This window comes from Heloderma suspectum, chromosome 4 (assembly GCF_057233095.1).
Source record: "Heloderma suspectum isolate Gila_16-S chromosome 4, 16-S_ref, whole genome shotgun sequence".
NCBI classification, from domain to species: domain Eukaryota; kingdom Metazoa; phylum Chordata; class Lepidosauria; order Squamata; family Helodermatidae; genus Heloderma; species Heloderma suspectum.
In genome coordinates this window covers 62653801-62676706 of record NC_139461.1, presented here as the reverse complement: position 1 = coordinate 62676706, position 22906 = coordinate 62653801, and the positions used below count along the sequence as shown (strand labels likewise).

General features: G+C 39.2%; 1 protein-coding gene across 6 annotated transcripts in view; it reads left to right on the top strand.

The window, feature by feature from the left end:
* Positions 1 to 22906, top strand: part of CHD7 (chromodomain helicase DNA binding protein 7) — a 207232-nt gene that overhangs the window by 171536 nt on the left and 12790 nt on the right. For all 6 annotated transcript variants that reach the window (XM_084849455.1, XM_084849451.1, XM_084849457.1 and 3 more), the window contains 15 exons: positions 5182 to 5392; positions 6506 to 6701; positions 6911 to 7078; positions 7582 to 7761; positions 8554 to 8664; positions 8761 to 8966; positions 10291 to 10490; positions 13747 to 13906; positions 18360 to 18449; positions 18861 to 18964; positions 20254 to 20383; positions 20699 to 20771; positions 20987 to 21038; positions 21628 to 21856; positions 21998 to 22206. In XM_084849455.1, coding sequence (XP_084705581.1) covers positions 5182 to 5392; positions 6506 to 6701; positions 6911 to 7078; positions 7582 to 7761; positions 8554 to 8664; positions 8761 to 8966; positions 10291 to 10490; positions 13747 to 13906; positions 18360 to 18449; positions 18861 to 18964; positions 20254 to 20383; positions 20699 to 20771; positions 20987 to 21038; positions 21628 to 21856; positions 21998 to 22206 — 2319 coding nt within the window. The remainder of the gene's footprint in view (positions 1 to 5181; positions 5393 to 6505; positions 6702 to 6910; positions 7079 to 7581; positions 7762 to 8553; positions 8665 to 8760; positions 8967 to 10290; positions 10491 to 13746; positions 13907 to 18359; positions 18450 to 18860; positions 18965 to 20253; positions 20384 to 20698; positions 20772 to 20986; positions 21039 to 21627; positions 21857 to 21997; positions 22207 to 22906) is intronic.

Here is a 22906-nt window from a genome sequence, read left to right as displayed (position 1 = left end):
ACCTGGGTGTCAATTTTTTAAAACATATTGCATGTTAAAAGTGCTACAGAACTAAAAAGTAATAAGGATTTTATTATTACTGTTTTTTGGTTTTTGCCTTTCTTAAATTGATTCTCATTGCTTTGCTGTTAAGGAACAAATTGCTTTGGGGTATTTTGAACTTGTCGGTTGAACAACTTTTCCCGAGTGAGGTTAAAATTTCAAATGGGTTTGGATTATAATAGCATTAATTTTTAATATTAATGAACCTGTATGTAAGAGATCCAAATCAAAAGCAGATATTGACTTGGCAGCAGATCTTCTGAAATGGGAGACTTTTTGATGAAGTTAATTTCACTAAACTGTGAATGAGAACTCTTCTATCAGTGTGCCGTATCACAAGCTACACTCACTTGTGCTTCAGTGAGCTTCCACCATATACATTTCTATGTTTGCAAATGAAATGTATGTTGGTACATGCATTGTGGTAATCTTTCCTTTGGAGTTATTGCTTTTATCATCACAGATGTAAAGTAAGGGGAAAGCCGTCCACTTTCTTCCCTTCCACAAGTGTCTGGTGTTCATGTTTTATCATATTGATCAGTAATTAACAACTTGGAGCAGACTCAGATTAATTATAATTCATGATAAAGTATGTAGTAGCTCTGTTTCATAAAGAACTATATTACTATTATATGAATGTTTTTCTGATCAACTCTGTTGATGTTATAAAAACTAATGGCTGAGAAATTGTCAGAATTTAATACTGTGAGGAGCTAGAGTAAGTGAGATGCTCAGCATCAGTTCAATTTTCTATAGGCAGTACTTTATAGTCAAAATGCAAACATCTGAACAATTAAAGGCAGATTTTTGCTGTGCATTTTGAATTATGTTTTTATATGATGGAAATATTATAGTTGAAGACATCTGATTGAGCTTCTTTCGGCATAGGTTCTTACCATTCTGCTCAGAGAAAGTAAATTTAGTTTGTGTACTCTTTGAATCAGTCAGACAAGCTGGAGCACAAGATATTCCATAGCAACCATTCTCAAATGTAACCATTCTCAAATGTGTATAGCACATACACTTCCCCAGAATCAGAGTGGTGGTTGATTAAAGTTGGGATTGTAAGCTAGAAACCCAGGTTCAAATCCTTGCCCAACCCTGAAGCTTACTGAGCAAGCTAATCTATCTCATAAGCTTATTAAGTTTAAATTGTAACCTTTGAGGAAAGTAAATATGTAAATATTGAACCTAATTGCAAAGTTTGGGATGTAAATCCATTTCCTGCATTTTACTACAAGAATTCCTTAAGTATCTTAAGTAGAAATACCTGGCAGTAGTCTCTTTCTTCACATACCTCCTCTCTACTGAATTCAACATGACTTTTGAAGAAGCATCCAGTTAGTCCTATAGTACATCACTATAGGGCATATAGAGGCTAGTTCTTTCGCCTTATAAGTGCAGTATGGCACAGCTGCCATTGTGTTGGTGTTATCAACCAAAGTTAATTTTTGGCCAGTCATAATTTTGTGAGATCTTCAGACAGCTCAGGCATTAGAGGGTTAAAATAGGAACATTTAGGACCTTTTCTGAAGGGTCACTTATTAACATTTGGCCATGGGGGCAGGGCGGAATGCAAAGGCCAGAAATATTATGAAGTATGATGTGAATATTATGCTTTTAAGAGGCAGCATTGAGCTATGGCCATGGATCCACAGTAGGTCCAAACAACCAGTTCCATCTTCCCAGTTGGAAATGCCTGACAGATGGATCGAGCATGGAGTGACAGAAAAATAAACCATTTTCTGTCCAGGTTTCATATTCAGCAATGCTGCAGCCTGTTGTATTGATGCTGTTTCTTCTCATTAAACACACATTTAGTCCGTTCCAACAAAAAAGTAACAGGGAAGAAAGTAGCCACAAAAAGTAAGGAAACTCTTAAGGCAAAGTAGCTTGGGTCAAACTTAATTTTCAAGCTGTTGGCTATCAAAAAAAAAGTAATCACAGAATAAAGTAAAAATAAAATAAAATGCCACACTAGTACTACCATATTCTACTAACAATCTGTGCTCTTCTCAGTTTGTAAGGAGAAGAAAGGTATATAAAAGCATGGTATTCAAATCAGATTACATAATATTTCTGGCCTTTGTGTGTCTCCCCCCCATTTTAACAAGTGGCCCTCTGAAGTGGCCCTCCAGAAGGGTTGTCCTGTTCCTTTGCTAACCCCCTAATGCCTGAGCTATCATCTGAAGATCTCACAAAATTATGAGGCTGGCCAAAAATTCACTTTGGCTGATCAAACTATCATATTAAGGTGCTTTTCCTATGTTTTCAAGTCAGACATCATTGTCCTATAAAAAAGTATCCTCTATTTGCTTATCTCTTGAAAGGGGAATTATTTTCACAGCAAGGTATTATCAATTAATGAGCTCAAGAACGTTAGACTTGTAACATCTGTAGCAAAGTACATATTGACTGGGTTCGCACAACACAACAACCCAGTCATTTGAAACAAGCCATGGTGGGTTGTGTCGTCTGATCATGGACAGCTTCCCACAAGTGGTGTATTTTTTGCAAATAAGCCAACCTGACAACTCGTGGCTTGTTCTTGGGGTTGTTTAATCCATTATAGGTTAGCGTGTTGTCAAAACCTGGCAGAGCCAACCCATCGTGGGTTGCAGTGATCGGGTACAGAGCCACTCGGGAAGAGCAGCAAAACCTCCTGCCATTCTTCCTGAATAATCTGCCCATGCCATAGTGACAACCCCTCCACTGATGCCCAGATGGCACTTTTGGAGAGGCTGTCAGTCATTAAACCCTTAAAAAAAATTCAGCCCCTAAGATTTGTGCAAATGGGGCCATAGATAGACAGAGTGTGTGTGCAGCCCCATTTTGTCGGTCTTTCTCAGTTGCACAAGTGCACACTTGTTGCTGTCAAATATATATAGCCTTGCCTTGTCAATGCCCTTGTAGGTTTCAGCTATCAAAGGGAATGAAGTGTAGTATGAAAAGTATGAGGAAATCAACAAGAAGAGACTGCATATAGGCTGATTTGAGAGCGGTTGACAGTGGCACGTCAGGAAAAGGGGACAAGATTCCACACTTCCCCAAGTCTCCGGCAAGTCCTTTCAAGAGAGATCTAGCCTCCCTCCCCACTTTTCAGAGCAGTTACTATGAATGGGAGCTGCGAAAGGGGGGCGGGGAGGCTAGATCTTTCAAGGCAGTGTGGAATGGAAGCAGGGCACAAATGTCAGCACACCACTTAAAACACCAGGGATCACCTTGCTAAGTGACCGATTGTCCCCTTTTCCCAGCCTGTCACTCTCAGCAGCTGTCAAATCAGCCTATATGCAGTCCCATCTTGTCAATTTCCTTAGATGTTTCAAACTGTACTTTTCTTTTGACAGCTGAAACCTACAAGGGCATTGGCAAGGCAAGGCTATATATATTTGACAGGCGGAAGTGTGCACTTCTGCAACTGCTAAAGACTGTCAAAATAATAATTAAAAAATTATGAAGACGTTTGCACAAATTCCTGGGCCAAATAGTGGCCCCATTTGCACGAATGATGGGGGCTGAAAAAATTTTTTAAAGCTGGCAACGAAAAAGGGGACATGAGCGGAGTGGGCAGCAGGACAGGACAGGCAGACAAGATGGGTTCTGCCTCGCAAGATCCTGGGGTACCAGGTGGAGAACTGAGGGGGAAGGAAGGGAAAAACAACCCATGGCGAGCCGGATTGTCTGTTAGGTGTACTGTGGGTTATTCCAAAAATAACCCACATTGTGTCGCTTATTCGTAGCGTGGGCTTTTGTGTCATCTGAACTCGCCCAGTGAACGTTTAGGCCAGGTTAGTATATATAGAAACCTAATTTATCCAATGAGAGCAGCAGATCAGTTGAAATTCTACTTAGAGATAAAACCATAAAGCAGGGATAGGCAACCCCACAGTTTGGATTACAGCTCCCATAATCCTTGACCATTGCCCATATTGGCTGGGGGTGTTGGGACTTGAAGTAAAAACATCTGGAGGACACCAGATTGCTTACCCCTGCTATAAAGCATGTGCTGCATCCACATGCAGTTGTTCAGCAATGACACTCATCCCTATTAAAATAAAAATAATTGTAAGCATGAGCAATATTTGTGGACTTTGATGTTAATTAGGAAAATTGATTCAAGCAAAGCAGTGATTAATCTCAAAAAGAAATCTCTGGCATGCTTTCTACTTTGGTTGTCTTCCACAAACTCATTGTAAGAAGTGTGACTTAAGTGATTTAGTTTGCTGTAGGGATTTTAATATTATATTGCACAAATGTTCAATGCTATTGCTTATGTGGTACCTTAGCTTGCTTGTGGTCATATGTTTTTTGTCAGCTAAGTTGTGAATGTCATTAAGTTATACTGCTTTTATTTTCAAAATTAATTTAGGCAAATAGTGTTCAATAGTGAAAAAGAAACCAGACTGTTTTAAGCATATGGGGAGCCTTAAAGAGTGATTTTAAAAATTTGGCTAAGCCTATATACTTCTCCTCCAAGTGGACAAACCTCCCAGGTTCTGGCAGCATACCAATGAGGTACAAACCCACAATCAGTAAAGTGGTGGAGCGAAGACATGAGTTGTTCCGTCTTCGTCACCCATATTTTCCTATGTTGTGGCTACAGCCTTTTCTCATGGGGATATTCCCACTGTCATTGTGGACTAACAAGTATTCATTTTGCTTCACAGTAATCCTTGCCTTGTAGAAGTTAAGAAGATACAAATTAAAATTTTATCAGACTGCAGCTACTGTAATGACCTATAATTATTGCACTTGGATTGCTAATAGTGATATATTTCAAAGACTCTTCTTAAAAAGGAATTGGTTTTGCCATTACATCTTTCAACCTAGCTCTTTGATATTGTTTTTATGTCCTTAATTTACTAATTAATTATTCCATCACTCCCTGTTCCCTAATTTGTTATGACTCCTGGCTTGGCACCTCTGTGTTGTTGTGAAACTTGTTTGCTGGAAGCTTTGGTCGTATTGTTTGTTTGTGCTTCTATGTTTTCCATGTTATTTTTAGTTAAGTAAATGCAGCTATGTAAATATTTCTTCACATATAAAACTCTTAGACACTGTATAGGGAACTGGAGGCAAGCTCATGGTTTTATTAATAAAACCTTAGAGTATTCACATACTGCTGTCCAATCTCTGCAGGTGCTGAAGAGAAAATTTTGGAAGAGTTTAAAGAAACACACAATCCTGACTCTCCAGATTTTCAGCTCCAGGCAATGATCCAGGCTGCTGGCAAGCTAGTACTGATTGACAAGTTGCTGCCAAAACTGAAGGCTGGTGGCCACAGGGTGCTTATCTTTTCCCAGATGGTGCGCTGCTTGGACATACTAGAAGACTACCTCATTCAAAGACGGTGAGAATAACAATATAATCCAGTTCTAAAAAATAGTGATTATTCAACATGCTATCAAGTATTTAACCTGTATTGCGAAGAGAGGAAACAATGGAACCACAGGAACATTATGCATTGGGAAAATGCTGCATGCATAAGTATAATGATAAGCAGAAGTATAGCAATAATTATGTTGTTAATTGTAACTTTTTGCTCACAACCATAACAGACCACCTTTTCATTTATGGTTAGATTTGACAACTATTTAGAATGGCAAGTACACATTATGGATAGGATTAAAACTTGTTTTCTACCTGGATGAAGACATTCTCTGCAGTAAAATTTACTCAGATAAGAGTCTCGCTAATATACCATGCTGATTCAAGAATATTCCTTAACTTAATTATTCTGTTGACTCTGTAACAATCTTCAGCCCCTTAACACTAAGTGAAAAATCACAACAAAGTAAGTAAATGAAAGGTGTAATGCTTCCCTGTATTTTTTGTGTATACGTAATCTAAGATTTGGCACGCTACTTGGATTCCTGAGAAACTTGGAAATGCAAGAATTTTGTCCATGTGATTTTGAAATAAGTTTGGAAACTAGGGGGGAAAAGACAAAAAAAGAGATGAGGTTGAGGCCCTCTGCATAGCTTCCTGCCTTTGCTGTTCCCCCTGCCCCCTTTTATGTTGGTCTCTTTACTTTCTGTCACTCAGGTCCTGGCTACAAGATTCCAAATGTTGATAAGAAAAAAGGCTGCAAAGTTAATTTGGAAAAAATGTACGATTGCATATGTATAAGGGCAGGGCAGTATCCAATGCTGTCACAGCGCTAGAGTAAACTCAGCATTAGCACAGTGTCATTAGCACTTGCTGAACAAAAGGGAAACACAGTGATTTGCCACCCAGCAAACCGTGCTGCTGAACGTGAGCGGCAAATCACTGCTTTTTCCCTTTTCCTGGTAATCACTAATGATTTACTGCTAGCGTTGATTTACACATCATCTTTAGCACTATAGCGCTGTGAGATCATTGTATAATGCCCACAGAATTTTGCTTTCATTCCTGACGTCTCAGCATAAATAGTGTGTCCTTGTTTTTAGGTTCTCCTTGTAATACTGCTCTGTTTCCCCAGGTATCCATATGAACGAATTGATGGCAGAGTAAGAGGCAACCTTCGTCAAGCAGCTATTGATAGGTTTTCCAGACCTGATTCTGACAGATTTGTTTTTCTACTATGTACAAGAGCAGGTGGTTTGGGGATTAATCTCACTGCTGCTGATACCTGCATCATCTTTGATTCAGATTGGAACCCACAAAATGATCTTCAGGTAATATTGTAAGATGCAATTGTCATAAACTTTTCCATTAGTGCTCTGCAAAGAGGAGTGATCTCTTGGCTAATATGCTGAATTTGGAAGGTACATGCATACGCTCTTCAAAGTAGTTATTTGATCTAAGAATTGTTCTAAAGTTTGTATGTACTACTTCCCTATTTTACTACATTGCACAAAATGAATCTCCTTCTGTAATTTTTCAGGCTCAGGCTCGATGTCACAGGATAGGACAGAGCAAATCTGTGAAAATCTACAGGTTGATAACAAGGAATTCTTATGAAAGGGAAATGTTTGACAAAGCCAGTTTAAAACTTGGTCTTGATAAAGCTGTGCTTCAGTCCATGAGTGGAAGAGAGAATGCTACAAATGGGGTAAGAATATATGTGTATCTCCTTTTTCTTTGCATTTTTAAAAAACGTGCATGCTAAATGCAAATACACATTTAACATCATGTATAGTTTGTCCCTTTCCTACAGGAAAATATTTACTAAGACAGTCCCCATAAGTTAGTTATAAGTAATGTATTTTAAGGTTCAGTGCTTAAACCATTTATACCTGTTGAGAAAATATAGGCCTATATTCAACGGTGTCTTTCTGCTAGCACAAATGTGCTATAAGAAACCAATCCCTGAACTATAAGCAAGGGGAGAATCCAACTAAAGTTCCACTTGCCCAACCACTTCCAGATTTGAAGTTTACACAGTGTTGTGCCAGTGCTTGAGCAACAGGAAAAAAACAGCAGAGCTCCACTAGTGCAGAAGTTCCTTCGGCTAGTAGTATGTTGGATTTAGGTCAAGGACCATGCTGTTTTTTCTGTGATACGTGATCAATGTCAGTTTTAAAAAGGGCAATTCCTTCTCACTACAAATTACAGGTCCAGCAGCTTTCTAAAAAAGAAATAGAAGACCTTTTGAGGAAAGGGGCTTATGGTGCGCTAATGGATGAAGAGGATGAAGGGTCCAAATTCTGTGAGGAGGATATAGATCAGATTCTTTTGAGGCGAACACACACAATCACTATTGAGTCTGAAGGGAAAGGTTCTACATTTGCAAAGGTGAGCATTAAAGTTGATGATTTTCTTGTATACATTGAAGTTTATTTGAATTATCTTTATTGTCGACTAGTTGGGGACACCTTTACCTTTATAGAGCAAAATAGCAGTAACATGAAAGCAATCACCTAACCCCTGTTCCAATCCTAGCTATATTTGGCCTGTTGGCATGGAATGATAGTCCATCGGTTAAAAAAACGGATGGGTTGTTGTGCATGAGCAGGGGCAAGCCCATAGTTGTTGGGTTAACTGCTGGGTTGTTTAGCCCCTAAACAATCTAGTGGTCCAGGTTCACGTGTTACACTCCACAACCTATGAAGGAGCCAATTGTGAGGTAAAAGCATGTGTGACAACCCATCTTTTTTATACCGTTAAGTTGTCGCTACATGTGAACCAGGACACTGTGTGTGATACTGCAGGAAGTACTAAAGTGCCCCCTCTTCATACTTCTACCCAGAGTCTAACTTCTTTTTCTAGAAATTGTGGTTTTTAAGAGAAACAATATATAAATATCCAAGACTCAGCTATCTCATTTGTTTCTGGCAGGCAGGGATGTTTAATTCTATCCTTAGACTTCTGCATCCCCTGCCTTGAAGATATTGCTGAACTACAGCAGCACTGTGATATGACCACCATTTTCCTTGGACACCTAGTTCCTTATGATGCAGAATTGCATGTCTTTTACTGAAACTGTCATAATGTAAACCTAAAACAAGTTTGAATAAATGAAGACAAAATATGTTTCACTCTGTTAATATACATTGGGATCCTTAATCAAGATATGTATTGTTTTAGGCAAGTTTTGTTGCATCTGGTAACAGAACAGACATTTCTTTGGATGATCCTAACTTCTGGCAGAAGTGGGCAAAAAAAGCTGAACTTGATATTGATGCCTTAAATGGAAGGGTGAGAAATTTAAACTGTCCAGTTCATTTAAATCACTAAAATATGGTGGTGATTGTTGTTTTTAAAAAATTAAACTTCGTTCTATTTTTGTTATAGAACAATCTGGTTATTGATACGCCAAGAGTAAGAAAACAAACTAGACTATACAGTGCAGTCAAAGAAGATGAATTGATGGAATTTTCAGATCTGGAAAGTGATTCTGAGGAAAAGCCCAGTATAAAACCCCGTAGGCCACAGGACAAATCCCAGGGTTATGCACGAAGTGAATGTTTTAGGGTGGAAAAAAATCTGTTGGTTTACGGGTAAGTAAAATGTGCCTGAATAGCTATGCAGAATATTTATAATTTCTATAGTTTTGGCCCATATTGCTAGTAACTCATAAGGGGTATTTATGTAGTGCCTCAGGATATAAAGAGGCTTCAAACTAAAGCCCCACATGCACTGGGCCTTACATTGCATGGCAGATAGTGGGTTGGATCCAAGATTGTCATTCCCCCAGTGGATTGGGAGTTGTTGTCTGCTCCCACTCCCTCCAGATCTGCTCCAGAGGACTGGGGGAACCTTCAGCCCAGATTTGAAGGGTGCAGGGGCATGCTGCAAGGGGTAGAAGAGGACAGAGAAGTCCTGTTCTGCCAGCAGTATCTTGTTTCACTGGTGGAATGATGATCTTGGATCCAGCCCCTCATTTCTTGGAATATGTCAACCACTTCTCCCTGTCATAGCAAACCATAGAAGAATGTGGTTGGCATACACTGAAATGCAGTGCTGGATTTCAGTCACAGTTCTTACAATTTACAGTTTAAACCCATATCTTCCATTTAGAATTGTCATTATGAACCTTGGAAGTTAGAAGATGCAGTCAGCTCAATATACAAATTGGATGACCACAAATTTTGTGATTGTTTTCTAATCACACAGTGTGAATTATAAAATGGAAGCCCAAATTACCAGTGTGTTTTCCTTTTAAAAAAAAAAAAGTCACTTACCATCATCATTCTTGTCTGTTAACCGTAAAGAAAAGCTACTGTAAATAGTGATCTTTGGGGGGAAATGAACAGGTAGTCAACGTATTAGTTTTAGTGCTTCAACACCATTTGTTTTGTAGCTCAGTAAACTCCAGTTTCTGTGAAACTTGAGAACTTCCAAACTAAAGTAATGCCCGAAATGACTTATTGCCTTGAACTTAGCCAGGCTGCCTTACTGAACTACCGTTAAGGTGAGATTAAGACCCTGTGTTGCTCCTGCAAAGTTGTGTACATTTATTACAAATAGAGGATTACAGGATCATACTCAAGTTGATCCAAAAATCTCAAGACTGCAGAAATTGCTCTAGGATAGAATTTCCTATTTGGAGCCTATGAGGACCATTAGTGTTAAACATGTGTATTTTATTATTTCCAGTATAGTTAAATTGTGGTTTTTACGAGCAGTGAAGTTGCTGCCTGCTTAGTAAAATAAACATTTTTAACTCTTTGGTGCTAGAAGCTGGATTCCCTGACATGACCTGCAAATACAAAATGCATGTAGTCCTAACATAGGAACTCCCAGTCTACCTGGCCCTCAGGAGCTAATGTCAAAATGTGAAAACCGGTTCTGAATGTGTGCATTTTTGTATTTTTCTTGTAGTTGGGGGCGTTGGACTGATATCCTTTCACATGGGCGCTATAAACGTCAACTAACAGAACAAGATGTAGAAACCATCTGTCGGACGATCCTTGTGTATTGTCTCAATCATTACAAAGGGGATGAAAACATCAAAAGTTTTATCTGGGATCTGATCACTCCAACTGCAGATGGACAAACACGAGCCTTAGTCAACCATTCTGGTATGTATCTGCACAGTATTGCTTCATAACAAACTGTAGCAGTCATGGCACATTGTTTTAGAATCATGGGGCGTTGTGAGATATTGTCAGATTGTGGACATTAAGCCAAGTAGGTCAGTACTTCCCTGTGTAATACCTTAAAATCACCTTTGTGCTGTGTTTGTTTATGTTTTATCAGCAAGTAACTCAAGCTTGCTCTCTGTCACCCTGAATTAGAGATGTAAAAGATTTTGAGGTCATGGAAAAAAACATTTTTTCTAGGGTCTTTTTTTGGGAAAAATTGGAAATTTTGGAAAAATTAGAAAATAAGTAATACCTATTCTTTTAGCTATTCCTTACGGCTCTAAAGTCACTTTGTTGCTTTAAGGCAGCCGTCCCCAACCTGGTGCCCTCCAGATATTTTTGACGTCAGCTCCCATCAGCTTCAGGCAGCATGACCAATGATCAGGAATGCTGGGCACTATAGTCCAAAACATCCAGAAGGCACCAGGTTTGCGAGGGCTGCTTTACGAACATAAAGCAGCCTTTTTGTTCCTAAAGTTATTTTATGTATGACTTAGTTTGCTCTTGGAATTATCATTATATTTTAAAACTTTTAAAAGTAAACTCAGTAAATTTGTAATTATTGTCTGAATAGATTAAAACTACATTAAGGGTGCAATCCTATACCAGCTTAGACAGAAATAAGTCCTACAACTCCCAGCATTCCCCAGCCAGCCAAGCCAGGATAAGCTGGCTGGGGAATGCTGGGAGTTGTAGGACTTACTTGTGTCTAAACATGCATAGGATTGTGCCCAAAATGACTGTTGTGGCATCAGAAACATAGGACTCTATAGAACAAAACCCAAGCTGTCAAGAATGCGCATTTACTGTCAAGAATGCACAATGGGGACTCACATGTTGGGAAACTGAGCATAAATGTTCTATCAGTAAAATATACTTTAGATCAATAATTTTAATAAAGAATGAAAGAACTAACCATGCTGGGAATCTTACAGAGAGGTTTTTTTAAAAAAAAAAATCTCCATGGCTTCATTATTTCCAGACATTTTACATCTCTAGTCTTTCTATAAAAGTGTTCTTAGTACATAGGTTTTAGAAAACACTTTGGGAGGAGTAAAGACTGGGTAATAATATATAAATACTTTGTCTTAAATTCTAAAAGAAAATATTTCATAAACTAAAGCTGTTCAATTTTTCAGGAAAAAACAAAAACAGTCGGGGGGGGGGGGTTGTTTTTTTTCCGGGACTTCACATCTCTACCCTGAATTAAATACATTAGTGCCATCATATGGCACTTCGCTGCTGAAAGTGCCTTTCCAACAACTCATCTGGACAACTTCTATTAGTTTATGAACGTCAAGCAATAACACTGGTCTCTTAACTTAGGAAACTGACATATACGAAGTCAGACCACTGGCCCATCCAGTTAAGCATTGTCTACACCAGGGGTTCAGAACATCTTTAAGGGTGAGGGCCACATTCCATTACAGAGAAGTTCTCGGGGGCCACGTTCCAATGGGTGGGTGGAACCAGAAATACCAGCATATTTCAGCTTAAAGCCCTTACTGCCAATAACTAAGCCTTAGGACAGGCATTTCAACATTTAAAAACAGAGACGGGGACTGCATGAAAAGCGGGAAACCTTCAAACAATTCGTGGTTGGGGGAAAGGGAATGGGAGCAGGGAAGGTGGCCTTCTGCAGAACCCCACACGGCTAGATTGGGACCCTCAGAGGGCTGGATTTGGCCCCCAGGCTTGAAGTTCTGTACCCATGGTCTATATTAATTGGCAGTGGCTCTCCAGGGTTGTGAATACCAGCCATTCCCATGCCTACCTGGAGATGCTAGGGAGTGAACCCGGATCCTTTTATATGTAAAGCATATGTGCTACCTCTGAGCTACAGCCCTTCCCCAGCCCTTTCCTTAAGTTAAGAAACCTAAGTTTCTACGGTTAAAACATGTCCACAATATCAACAGAAATTATATATAATTATATATTAGTAATTATATATTGTAAAAAGAAAAAAAAGATTTCTGGCCCACCTTTAGAAAGAATAAAGAAAGGAAATATCAGATGGATGAAAATCCTCTGTACTAGAAGCCTAATTATAGCTTCTTCTGTATTAGTTGCCATTTTTGTTTACTTGCAAGTACTTGAAAGTACTACATAGCTTTTTATGTTTTTCCATTTTGCATAAAATATGCCTTCTCTATCAACATTTGTGGTGGGAGTAGCTTGGTTTTTGCTTGGATGTGGGAAACCCAGAATCAAATCCTGCTCCCGCCTGCCCCCAGTATAAAAGTCACTGGATTGCATTGGTCTGCTCTGGTCACCTCACTCTGTCAGCCCAATCTACTACACATGGCTACATCGTTGCTTTAATCTCCTTGGGGGAATGGTGAGATGAAAACATCTGGCATGATCCAGCTAAAGTTAAACACTTTTAAATCTCACTGACTTTAAACTAAACACATGCGTAGCCCTCTCCTGTTGAAGTCAGTGGGACTTAAACACTTTGAACTTTGGCTAGATCACACCCATTATATTAATTGTTCACTTTGTTACAGAATGTTGTTTTTGTTTTTAAAGTAGCACAAATCCAGCTAGTAGAAATGCTGGAGTCTGCAACCTCTATAAATTATGTATATTAAGAAACTTTGCATAACTTATGTAATTAGGTTTAGCTTATTCTGTGATTTTACTACTTTGCATAATTTATACTACATTCCTAGTCTTGTGTACTCAGAAACAGAGTTCAGTGGGACCCAGTTAAGTGTGTATGGGATTGCAGCCATATTCTTCTTCTAGTATTCATGGCAGACCAAAAAACTATATAGGGTACTATAGCCTGCCCTCTGAAAATACAAAATCTCCTTCTCAGGTTTCACCAGGCATTCACCACACATGTTTAAATATATATTTGCAACCATAAGGACTAGGAATTTTCTTTTAAAAAATGAAAGCTGAGATTCTTAGGAAGTTTGTGCAGTCAATACTACATTCTGTGGCTTTTCCTCCCTGCCTTAGTGTACTATGTGTGTAGCCCTAATTATAGGTGTCATGGGACGTAATGTAATAGTGGATAAGACCTAGCTTTCCAAAAGTCAAAGTGCAAACACCTTGCTTGTTTGTCAGGAGTGAATGTTGAAAGAAGGGCTGTGTGAAAGTGATTTCACAGGCAGATGTCCCCCTTTGACATGGGATCAGTGTTAATGCTTCTTGCTGAAAAATCATGCATGTGTATATTTCTTAGGCTTGTCTGCTCCAGTGCCTAGGGGAAGAAAAGGCAAAAAAGTGAAAGCTCAGAGTTCACAACCAGTGCTACAGAATGCTGACTGGCTAGCAAGCTGTAACCCAGATGCTTTGTTTCAGGAGGACAGCTATAAGAAACACCTCAAACATCACTGCAATAAGTAAGTTTCTTAATCCCATTACTTTTTCATAGTGACCGGGACCTGGTTGTTTTCATAGAACTAGAATCCTAGTAAAATGGTATAGGTCATATTAGTTCCAAAGTTGGCTTGGTTGTTGGTCAACCAGCTTTCTCTGAGTGATTAATTTTAATTAGGCTCTCCAAAGAGACAGTTTTAGTTTTCTCATTCAAGTATTGATAAAACGCTATAGCAAAACTGTGGTCTTCAAAAATATCTCACAATATCTCCTATATACTTTGGTCAAAATCAGCTTCATTGTGCAGCTGCCCTAACTCCGTAAACAATATTAGGAGTGATATCGGGAATATTATGAACATGGATTTTCTACAGATTATAGCAAATTCTGCAGTCTTGTGCCAAAATTGTCCTTATTCTAGCCTTCTGTGTTCATCAGTATTAAGATGTATTAACAAGCATTCCTAGTGGATTTGTGGTATTCAGTGGAAGGAGACATTTAAGCCCCATCTTCTTTGGATACTGCTAACACATGTTTGGATTATAACCAAGGTTTTATGTATGTTGATGTCAGCATGTTAAAACATGGTTGATGTGAATTCATTACGGTGTTAGACCTTACTAACTACTCAAGAACCCTGCGTGTGGTATTAATACTGTTATGCCATTCAAAGAACATTAAGTTATGTAACATGTCCTGTTCATGTTTTGGGGAGAAAATAAGAGACAGACTGTAATCTTAAATACACTTGTTTGGAAATGAGCCTCGTTGGAATCAATGGGACTTGGAAGTAAATATGGATAGAATCAGGGTTCTAGGGTTGTAAGAATGTTTGTTTTTAATAAAACATTTTGCTCAACAACCTGATGAAAATGTGTCCAATTTAAAAAAAAAAATACCACGTGCAATTAAGCAACATTGATACCAATCTATTTGAACTATTCAGTGTCCAGATGTCTGATTCCCACATTGTGAGCTTTATTCACTAGGGATAAAATCTGTCATAAGCCTTACTTAGAGTAGACCCATTGAAGTGAATAGGACTTAAATTAGTCAAGACTAATTTATTTCAATGGGTCTACTGTAAGTAGGACTTACACTGGATTTTACCTAGATGTCGTGATGCCTTGTTTCATTAAGCTATAGGAAAGTCTCCTCCTGTGCAAACACGGAGTCATTGCTGACTCCTAGAGGGACGCCACTTTCGCTGGCGTTTAAGGCAGACTACAGTGGGGTGATTTGCCATTGCCTTCCCCAGTCGTGACTACCTTTCCCCCAGCAAGCTGGGTACTCATTTTACTGACCTCGGAAGGATGGAAGGCTGAGTCGACCTGAGCTGGCTACCTGGGACCCAGCCTCCACTGGGGTCGAACTCAGGTCGTGGGGAGAGTTTCGCTTGCAATACTGCCGCCTACCACTCTATGGAGGTCTAATCTACAGATTAGAATCACAGTCTCGCCTTCTAAGTCTTGCTTCTGTAAGTGTAAAGAATGTAGGTAAAATTATCAGGGTATTCTGTCAGAGCATTTTTCAGGCTTATTTTCAGTCCCAAGCTTACTCCTTGCTTCTTATACCACCAAAGGCTGAAAGTCATATGGAAGCAAATTGTAATCCCATCAGAATGAAGAAAAGGGGAAGGAAAATAGTCATTGCTTTTCCAGAGCCGGTTTAACTGGTGTATAGCGAACTATTCCTAACTGGAAAATGTTTTTGTCTCTACTTGCTGTCTTTCCACAATATTTATGCACGATACTAACATTCATTATGACAGGCTAAAAATGATGTTTGGGATCCATACAACTAGGGATCTCAGAGAAATCTACAACAAAACCAAATGAATTTGGATTTTTATGAATCCAACCCACAGATTCTGCAGTGGACCGGCTTTTCCCCTGACTTGTGGATTGTTTTTCTAACCTTTGGGAATTTTGTGTTAAAAATCGGCCAAAAATGCACATTTTCCCCATAGGCTAAAGCATGAAAATGTGTGTTTTGGGGAATATGCACATTTTTGCACATATGAATTTGCGCAAATTTGCATTTGTGCAGGTGCGAATTCGCACAAATTTAGAAACTAAAAAATCCGATTCTGTCAATGGGCAGATGACAGAACAAAAGGTGGCTGACAGTTCATGAAACACAGATGGAATGGATTTTACACAGTCTGTACACCCCCACATAGAACTGCTTGAGGATGATGAAAATGCCTAGGTGCTTTATAGAATATTAAGGCACTATCCAGAATATTATAACTAATTGGTGCACCCACTGATGCCTTGAACTTATGCTCCTTGGGCACAGTACCTTTCTTGCTCGTTCTCCTGGCCCAATTCTGTAGGACAAAAGATTTCTGAAACTGAGAGCAATTGCAAAAGCTATTTGTGATACAGCTTGAAAGTCTGGCATTAAAATAAAACAAGTCAAAAATTCCACTGGGTGAGCACAGGCCCTTAGGCTTGCCTTAATGTTGCTCTTTTTATCCCATCATTGTGCTTGTATGTGTATTATTTATTGGGTGCCCTCCTGAATAACACATGTGGCGATTCTTATATTTTACTTTAGCAGACACTGCAAAGTTATCTTCAACTAAATGTACCTTCAACCTGGTGACATGACTCTAAGTGAAAGCCATAAACTGAGCATAGAAGTTGTAACTAAAACTTTAGTTCTATAAAAGTTGTATAGAAGTGAGGAAAGCAGAAGTGCAAGGCAGTTGCACATATGCTTTGCCACCAGCTGCTTTCATGTATAAAGAAGAACTCGTGCATCTTGCTGCATTGAGATCCACAAAGCCCTCAAGCTCATAGATAATTCTGCTGATGAGATACTTTTTTTTTTTTTTTTACATTACACCATAACGAAGGAAGGCAAAAGTGTGATGCACTCGTTTTCCATTATAAAGATTGAACTGTGATTATCAAGAGTTTGTCAGGCTGGGACACTGGCTGGGGAGGATCCGGCCCCAGATTGAAGAACTCTTCCAGTACTAAATTAGAGGATTCCCCAGAGGCTTCAGCGATAAAACTGAAACATCTGGATTGTCCTCTTTTTAGAACTGAGAAGAGTACCAGTCATTTAAAAGGAAAGTCTGAGAGTAGTTCAGCCTCTTGCCTGGCCAGCACCTCGCACTTCCTATCTGTGCACAGTGAGAACAAACCCCAAGGGCTTTTGTAACTCCTGGGTGTCCTATCAGTTCACCCAGGGCAGCTGCTGAGTAAGAAGCATTTCTTGCATTGTAGAAGACATGGCGTAAGATGCTGCTTCTGACATGGGGAGCAGTCTGCATGAAGTAATAGGATGCTCTGCATTTGTGCAGGGTCTCTGCCAGATCAAAAGCAGTGCCACACATGGTGCTTTTTACCCACCAGGCATCTTGCACAAAATGGGACAGTACCCAAGAGGCCTCTGAAATATTGCAGAGGCCTTGAGGTGTCTCACCATGAGGACAAGGCTGAGAGGGAAGCCTCAGTTTTGGCAGCAGGGCACTGAGAAGAAAACCTGAGAGCAGTGTAGGCCAAGGAAAAAGCACTGTTGGATTTTTCTCCCAGGTGGCCAGCATTGCTTTAGGGTGGGGCCTCAGAAAAGGATGTCAGAGGCCCCAGGTGTGATGCATAAGTGCAGGTAGTTGGCCATTGCTAGGCTAGACAGTCAAGTAGAGTATTCTTTTCCGTGCATGTATTCATTTTAATAGTTTTCTAGCGCTAGTGGGAATGAGAGAGAGGGAGTGCGTGTTTAGCTATATCAATTTGATCTTTGATTGGGAACATACAATGATGGCTCCAAAAATGTTCTGTAGCTTTTCAAAGGCATTGTGTTGTAAACCCAAACAAGGTTACTGTCTATTGTCATCTAATCTAGACAGGTGAAATAGTAGTAAATTTGGCAAAACTTTTTTTTTATTCTTGTTTTTAGAAAACACTGACTTTCCCATTCTCAGAAGCAAAAAATTTGTATAATCTAACAAGCCTGACATTCCATATTGGGGGTTTATTGTAAGGTAGTAAAACCAGATTTTATATCTCGTTTATTCCTACAACTTCTGATGTGCTTCCAAAAATGGTATTAAGGCAGCAGCTGAGGAAATTTTATGAGATAATGAAGCAGAACAGTTACTGAAAGCCATCTGCTCAGTTGTTTACAAACTTGCTTCAATACTTCAGAGGCAGTGGTAGAGTACGTGTCTAAACTTCACAAGCTGCACTAGGTAGAACTAAATGAAATGCGCCTGGGTTGGGCTGAGCGCGATCCCTCTCTGTGCAGTCTAAGCGGTTGCCAGGCAGGCCTGTTGGAAGCCAGCAGAAAGCACCACACAGAGGTGATTATGTGCCACCATCTGTCACGCTTCAAGCCTACCATACAGCATGGCTAATCAGCCTTGGCAGGATGATGGATGAACAGCAGCAGCTGCCAAAAGCCACTGTTGGCAAACAGTCCTGAAGTTAAGAACTTTTTCCCCCTCTCTGTTTTCCTCTCCAGGGTCCTGCTGCGTGTCCGCATGCTGTACTATCTGAGGCAAGAAGTTATAGGGGACCAAGCTGACAAGATCTTAGAGGGTGCTGACTCAAGGTTAGTGCAAATTCAGGCTTATATGTTGCCTTATGCTCACTATAATCTGTGAGTATTTATTTTTATTCAGAGGAATGTAAAAGTTTAGGAGTTGCATATCTGTTCAAGCCATTTTAATAAATGGTATTTGGTGCTTTTGAGTATTTGGTGAGAATGGGTATATATAGGTGGATAAATCCAATATTGTTTTGATAGAATGCGTCAAATTCTGATACTTAATATAAAGATGTAAAGAAGGGGAAAGTATGTTAATAACGTTAACAGCTGTATTGTTACAGCCCTTATTCAGGCATCTCAGTTTTTTGTGTAATTTAATTATACTCGTTTGCCCTTCTAACGTTTAGCATGAATATATTTAAATGTGATATCTAACCTTCAAACGTATTTCCAAATATGTAACCTTTTTTATAGTGAAGTTGATATTTGGATTCCTGAGCCATTTCACGCTGAAGTTCCTACAGACTGGTGGGATAAGGAAGCAGATAAATCCCTTTTAATTGGAGTGTTCAAACATGGTAAGCGATGTCTCACTTTGAACAGAACTCCTTGGTAAAGCTTTCTGTGTATACCAATATTCAGTCACAATATTAACAAGTATAGTTCCAAAGAATTGTTGGCTTCTATCTCCTTTTTTCCTTCTGAATTAAAAAAAAAATCTATTTGAGTTGTAAATATCAGATGCTGTTTTTAAATGTTTGCAGATCATTTCAGAAGAAAACATTACTTTCTTGGCGGTAAATAACACAAAACCATATTTGTTTAAATAATAGCCAAGAAGTATTATAGATCTCCATAAACTCTGCTTCCAGCACTGTTTCACTTGCTAACTCTGCCAGCCAGTGTCAAAGTGGACGGTGGGCTTAACCTCTGCTATTAATCTGTACAAGTGCCTCCTGGGCTTTGTTCCAAGCAATATTTCACAAATGTCAGTGCTGAGAACTCCCGGCTCCCTTGAGTGGGATGCAGCCTTGTTAACTTTGAAAGGCTGGGGATGCAGAGCTGGCATGATATATACAGTGAGCAATTCCTGATTATAATCCCAATTCTCTGGAGGTTGCAGAGGTATTCTCAGCAGCCCAGCCTGACTAAAGGGGAGAATGATGGCTTATAAAACCTTTCATGATTACAGTTTGGCTTGAGGCTCTACAGCAGTTAAGGACAGTGTGTTGTAGTACAAATCCTAATTGAATTGTGCTGTTCTGCCTATGTACAGCAGCTCTGTTTTGTGGGCTCAGCTGAGGCAAGTCTAGTCTAAAAATCATTTTCCTGCCGTGCACTGTTGGGATCTGCCATTTTCCATCTAGTCAACCTGGGCAATAAGAAAAAGCAAAGAGCAAACCATGGAAAACCATGGAGGGAACAGTGTCATTTTACTGACAGGCATCAAATAACCAAATAAGACAGGTCCACTGGCCTTACGTATTTGACCACGTCTGCATTTCCAACCTAAAGTGCCAGTTTCAGTAGAGCCATTACTACTGAAAGGAAGGTGGATTGGGGGATGTTTAACATAGAGAGGTTGAAGGGTAACTAGTAAAAAGTTTTCTGAATTCTTGAGCACATATATTTCTCCATGTATTTGCTTTTCTCTCTTGCTCACCCACTTGTGCACTCTCTGGGAATCTTCAGTATCACTTATTTTGTCACAGGTGTTTGACAAATCCTTCTGTGTTGCTGAAATTGCTGAAAGAAACTCTAGAAATGTGGTTGTTTGATCAGTTTTTCATTAGTATAAAAGTGTCATTGTCAGAGCCATTTTGCTTATACTTGTGTGCTTGATATATTTTTTTCTGTCTGGGTGCAGGCTATGAGAAGTACAATTCAATGAGAGCAGACTCTACTTTGTGTTTTCTGGAACGTGTTGGTATGCCTGATGCCAAGGCCATAGCTGCTGAACAGAGAGGGACAGATATATTAACAGATGGTGGTGATGGGTAAGAAGGACGTTATAATTTTTTTTTAATAAACTTTATGACATTATCATATATACCGGCCTGGCATCACCTATTGCATCACATTTGAAGAGTCTCATTTTTGTAACAGTGTTTCAAACTAATATTTATGTTGAAGCAATTAAAAAAATTAAGCTTGGGATTAATTTTAATGGATAAATAATTAGACCGTAATAAGGCGTTTGGGGGCGTGTGCGTGCAGGGGGCAGATGAGGCTTTTAGCATTGTCCTGGGGCAGATTTGTGCTTTAGCTCTGATAGTTTTTTTTTTTTCTTCCCTGTGATGTATTTCATGTAGAGGTGATTTTGATAGAGAGGATGAAGATCCAGAATATAAACCAACCAGGACACCATTCAAGGATGAAATTGATGTAAGAATCTTGATATCTAATATATAACTGATGTGTAATATTTAAATAATGGTTATTTAAATTATTAATGTATTATGCATTATCTAATGTGTAATAAGGAGGGCTATTATGTAATAACACAATGTTCTTCGCTTTTTGGAAGGTCACTTCCTTTACTTTCTTAAAGCGCAATCATTCAAAATGCAAATGTTGAAGTAACTCTCATTTTTCCAAAGGAATTTGCAAACTCACCTTCTGACAAGGAAGAATCCATAGAGCTCCACACAAGTAAGATTTTATAAAAGTTGGAAGAAGGAGGGAAAAAAGAAAGATAGTAATAATGCAAATACTGTATAATGTTGATAGCAGTACATTAGGGACCCGCTTTTTGTGTTGCTTAAATGTGGACTGTGTTAAATATATTTTTGATAGCTTTATATCTCTTTTGATAATCATTTGTTACTTTTACATATTTTTACTTTGTAGATGTCATGTTCAGTTTGATTACATATAGCTCAAGCTATAACCAGTTTAGAGAGAGTCTAAATGTGTACATGAAATTAACATGATGGTAGAAAATCCCTATATGCAAAATGACACAAATATGTTGTGTATTTGGTATGACCATTTTAATCCAGATCCTCCGATACAGTTGAGTGTTACCACCAGAATTTTATTAAGAATGTGGTTTATGACAGTGGTGTTCAAGATAGATGTATAGATACCTTTGAGAATTCCTCTAACAAGAAATACCTCTTCTGATCGTTACAGATATTTGTGTTGTAGGTTTTTAAGGTCAATTTCTTTTCATACATAACAAGTTAGCATTTGTCTTCAGTTATGAATGTTTAATATTGTTCTTGGTAATATTCTGTAGGCAAGCACAGTGAAAGCAATGCTGATTTTGGCCAACTCTACTGGCCTAACACTTCAGCCCTGACTACCCGCTTGCGCCGCCTCATTACTGCCTATCAACGTAGCTATAAAAGGCAACAGATGAGGCAAGAGGCACTAATGAAGACTGACCGGCGCCGGCGCCGACCTCGTGAGGAAGTGAGAGCATCAGAAGCTGAAAGAGAGGCTATAATAACGGAAAGACGTCAAAAGTGAGTTTCCTTTTCACAGAAATGAATGTCTGCTTCCAGCACAACTCATTTTCTTTCAAATATAGCCTGGTATCTGGGATCAGATTGAAGTGTGGAAACCTTTGGAGATGTTCTGACATGCTAATCCCTTCTTTTTTCCAGATGGACAAGAAGAGAGGAAGCAGATTTTTATCGTGTTGTGTCTACTTTCGGGGTTATTTTTGACCCTATAAAGCAACAGTTCGACTGGAACCAGTTCAGAGCCTTTGCCAGACTTGATAAGAAGTCTGATGAAAGTTTGGAGAAGTACTTCACTTGTTTTGTAGCTATGTGCAGGCGAGTGTGCAGAATGCCTGCCAAGCCAGATGAAGGTAGGTTCATTGATAGCCACGATTCTAGTAAATGACCTTACTAGACTAAGATGTTGACACTTGATAAGTGCAAGTGGTGATGTAAGGAGAGTTTTGAATATAACGTCTTCTGTCTGTTTCCCCCTTCATACACTCTTGTTACTAATTTGCATACACATGCATCCATTCACACTAGTCATATGCAGAAATCCTGTAAGTACAGGGTCATGCAGACTGTTCTGCTCACGTTCAGCTGCAAGGCCAAGTACAGAGAGGGTGGGGCCAATTCATGTAGGGATGTTGGGGTACGGCTGGCATGCTCTACCTCACCTCCGTCTCCCTTTTAGCCTGCACATGTTCAGACTGAATGCCTGCATAGGGCTACTGTTAACTAATGCTGTGATAGTGCCAGCCACTCCCTTCTCTGCTGCATCTCTTCACGCCAACATCACACAGCCTATTTGTATTTAGATCTAGCATTGATAATTTTAGAAAGATCAAATTCTAAGTAGTTGGAATGTTCAGAAGCATTCCAGAACACTTCAGCAACTGACCCAATGGTTTGGGAAGTCTCACTTTAGTCAATTGAAGCCAGCAATCTTAACAGTTGGTAGCATCAAAGACTGCATATACTCTAGGCTTTTTTTTCTTTTGTTGGGTTTATCTGATTTTGGGGTTTAATTTGATCCATCATTATACAACCATAGTAAGTGCCCCAAAT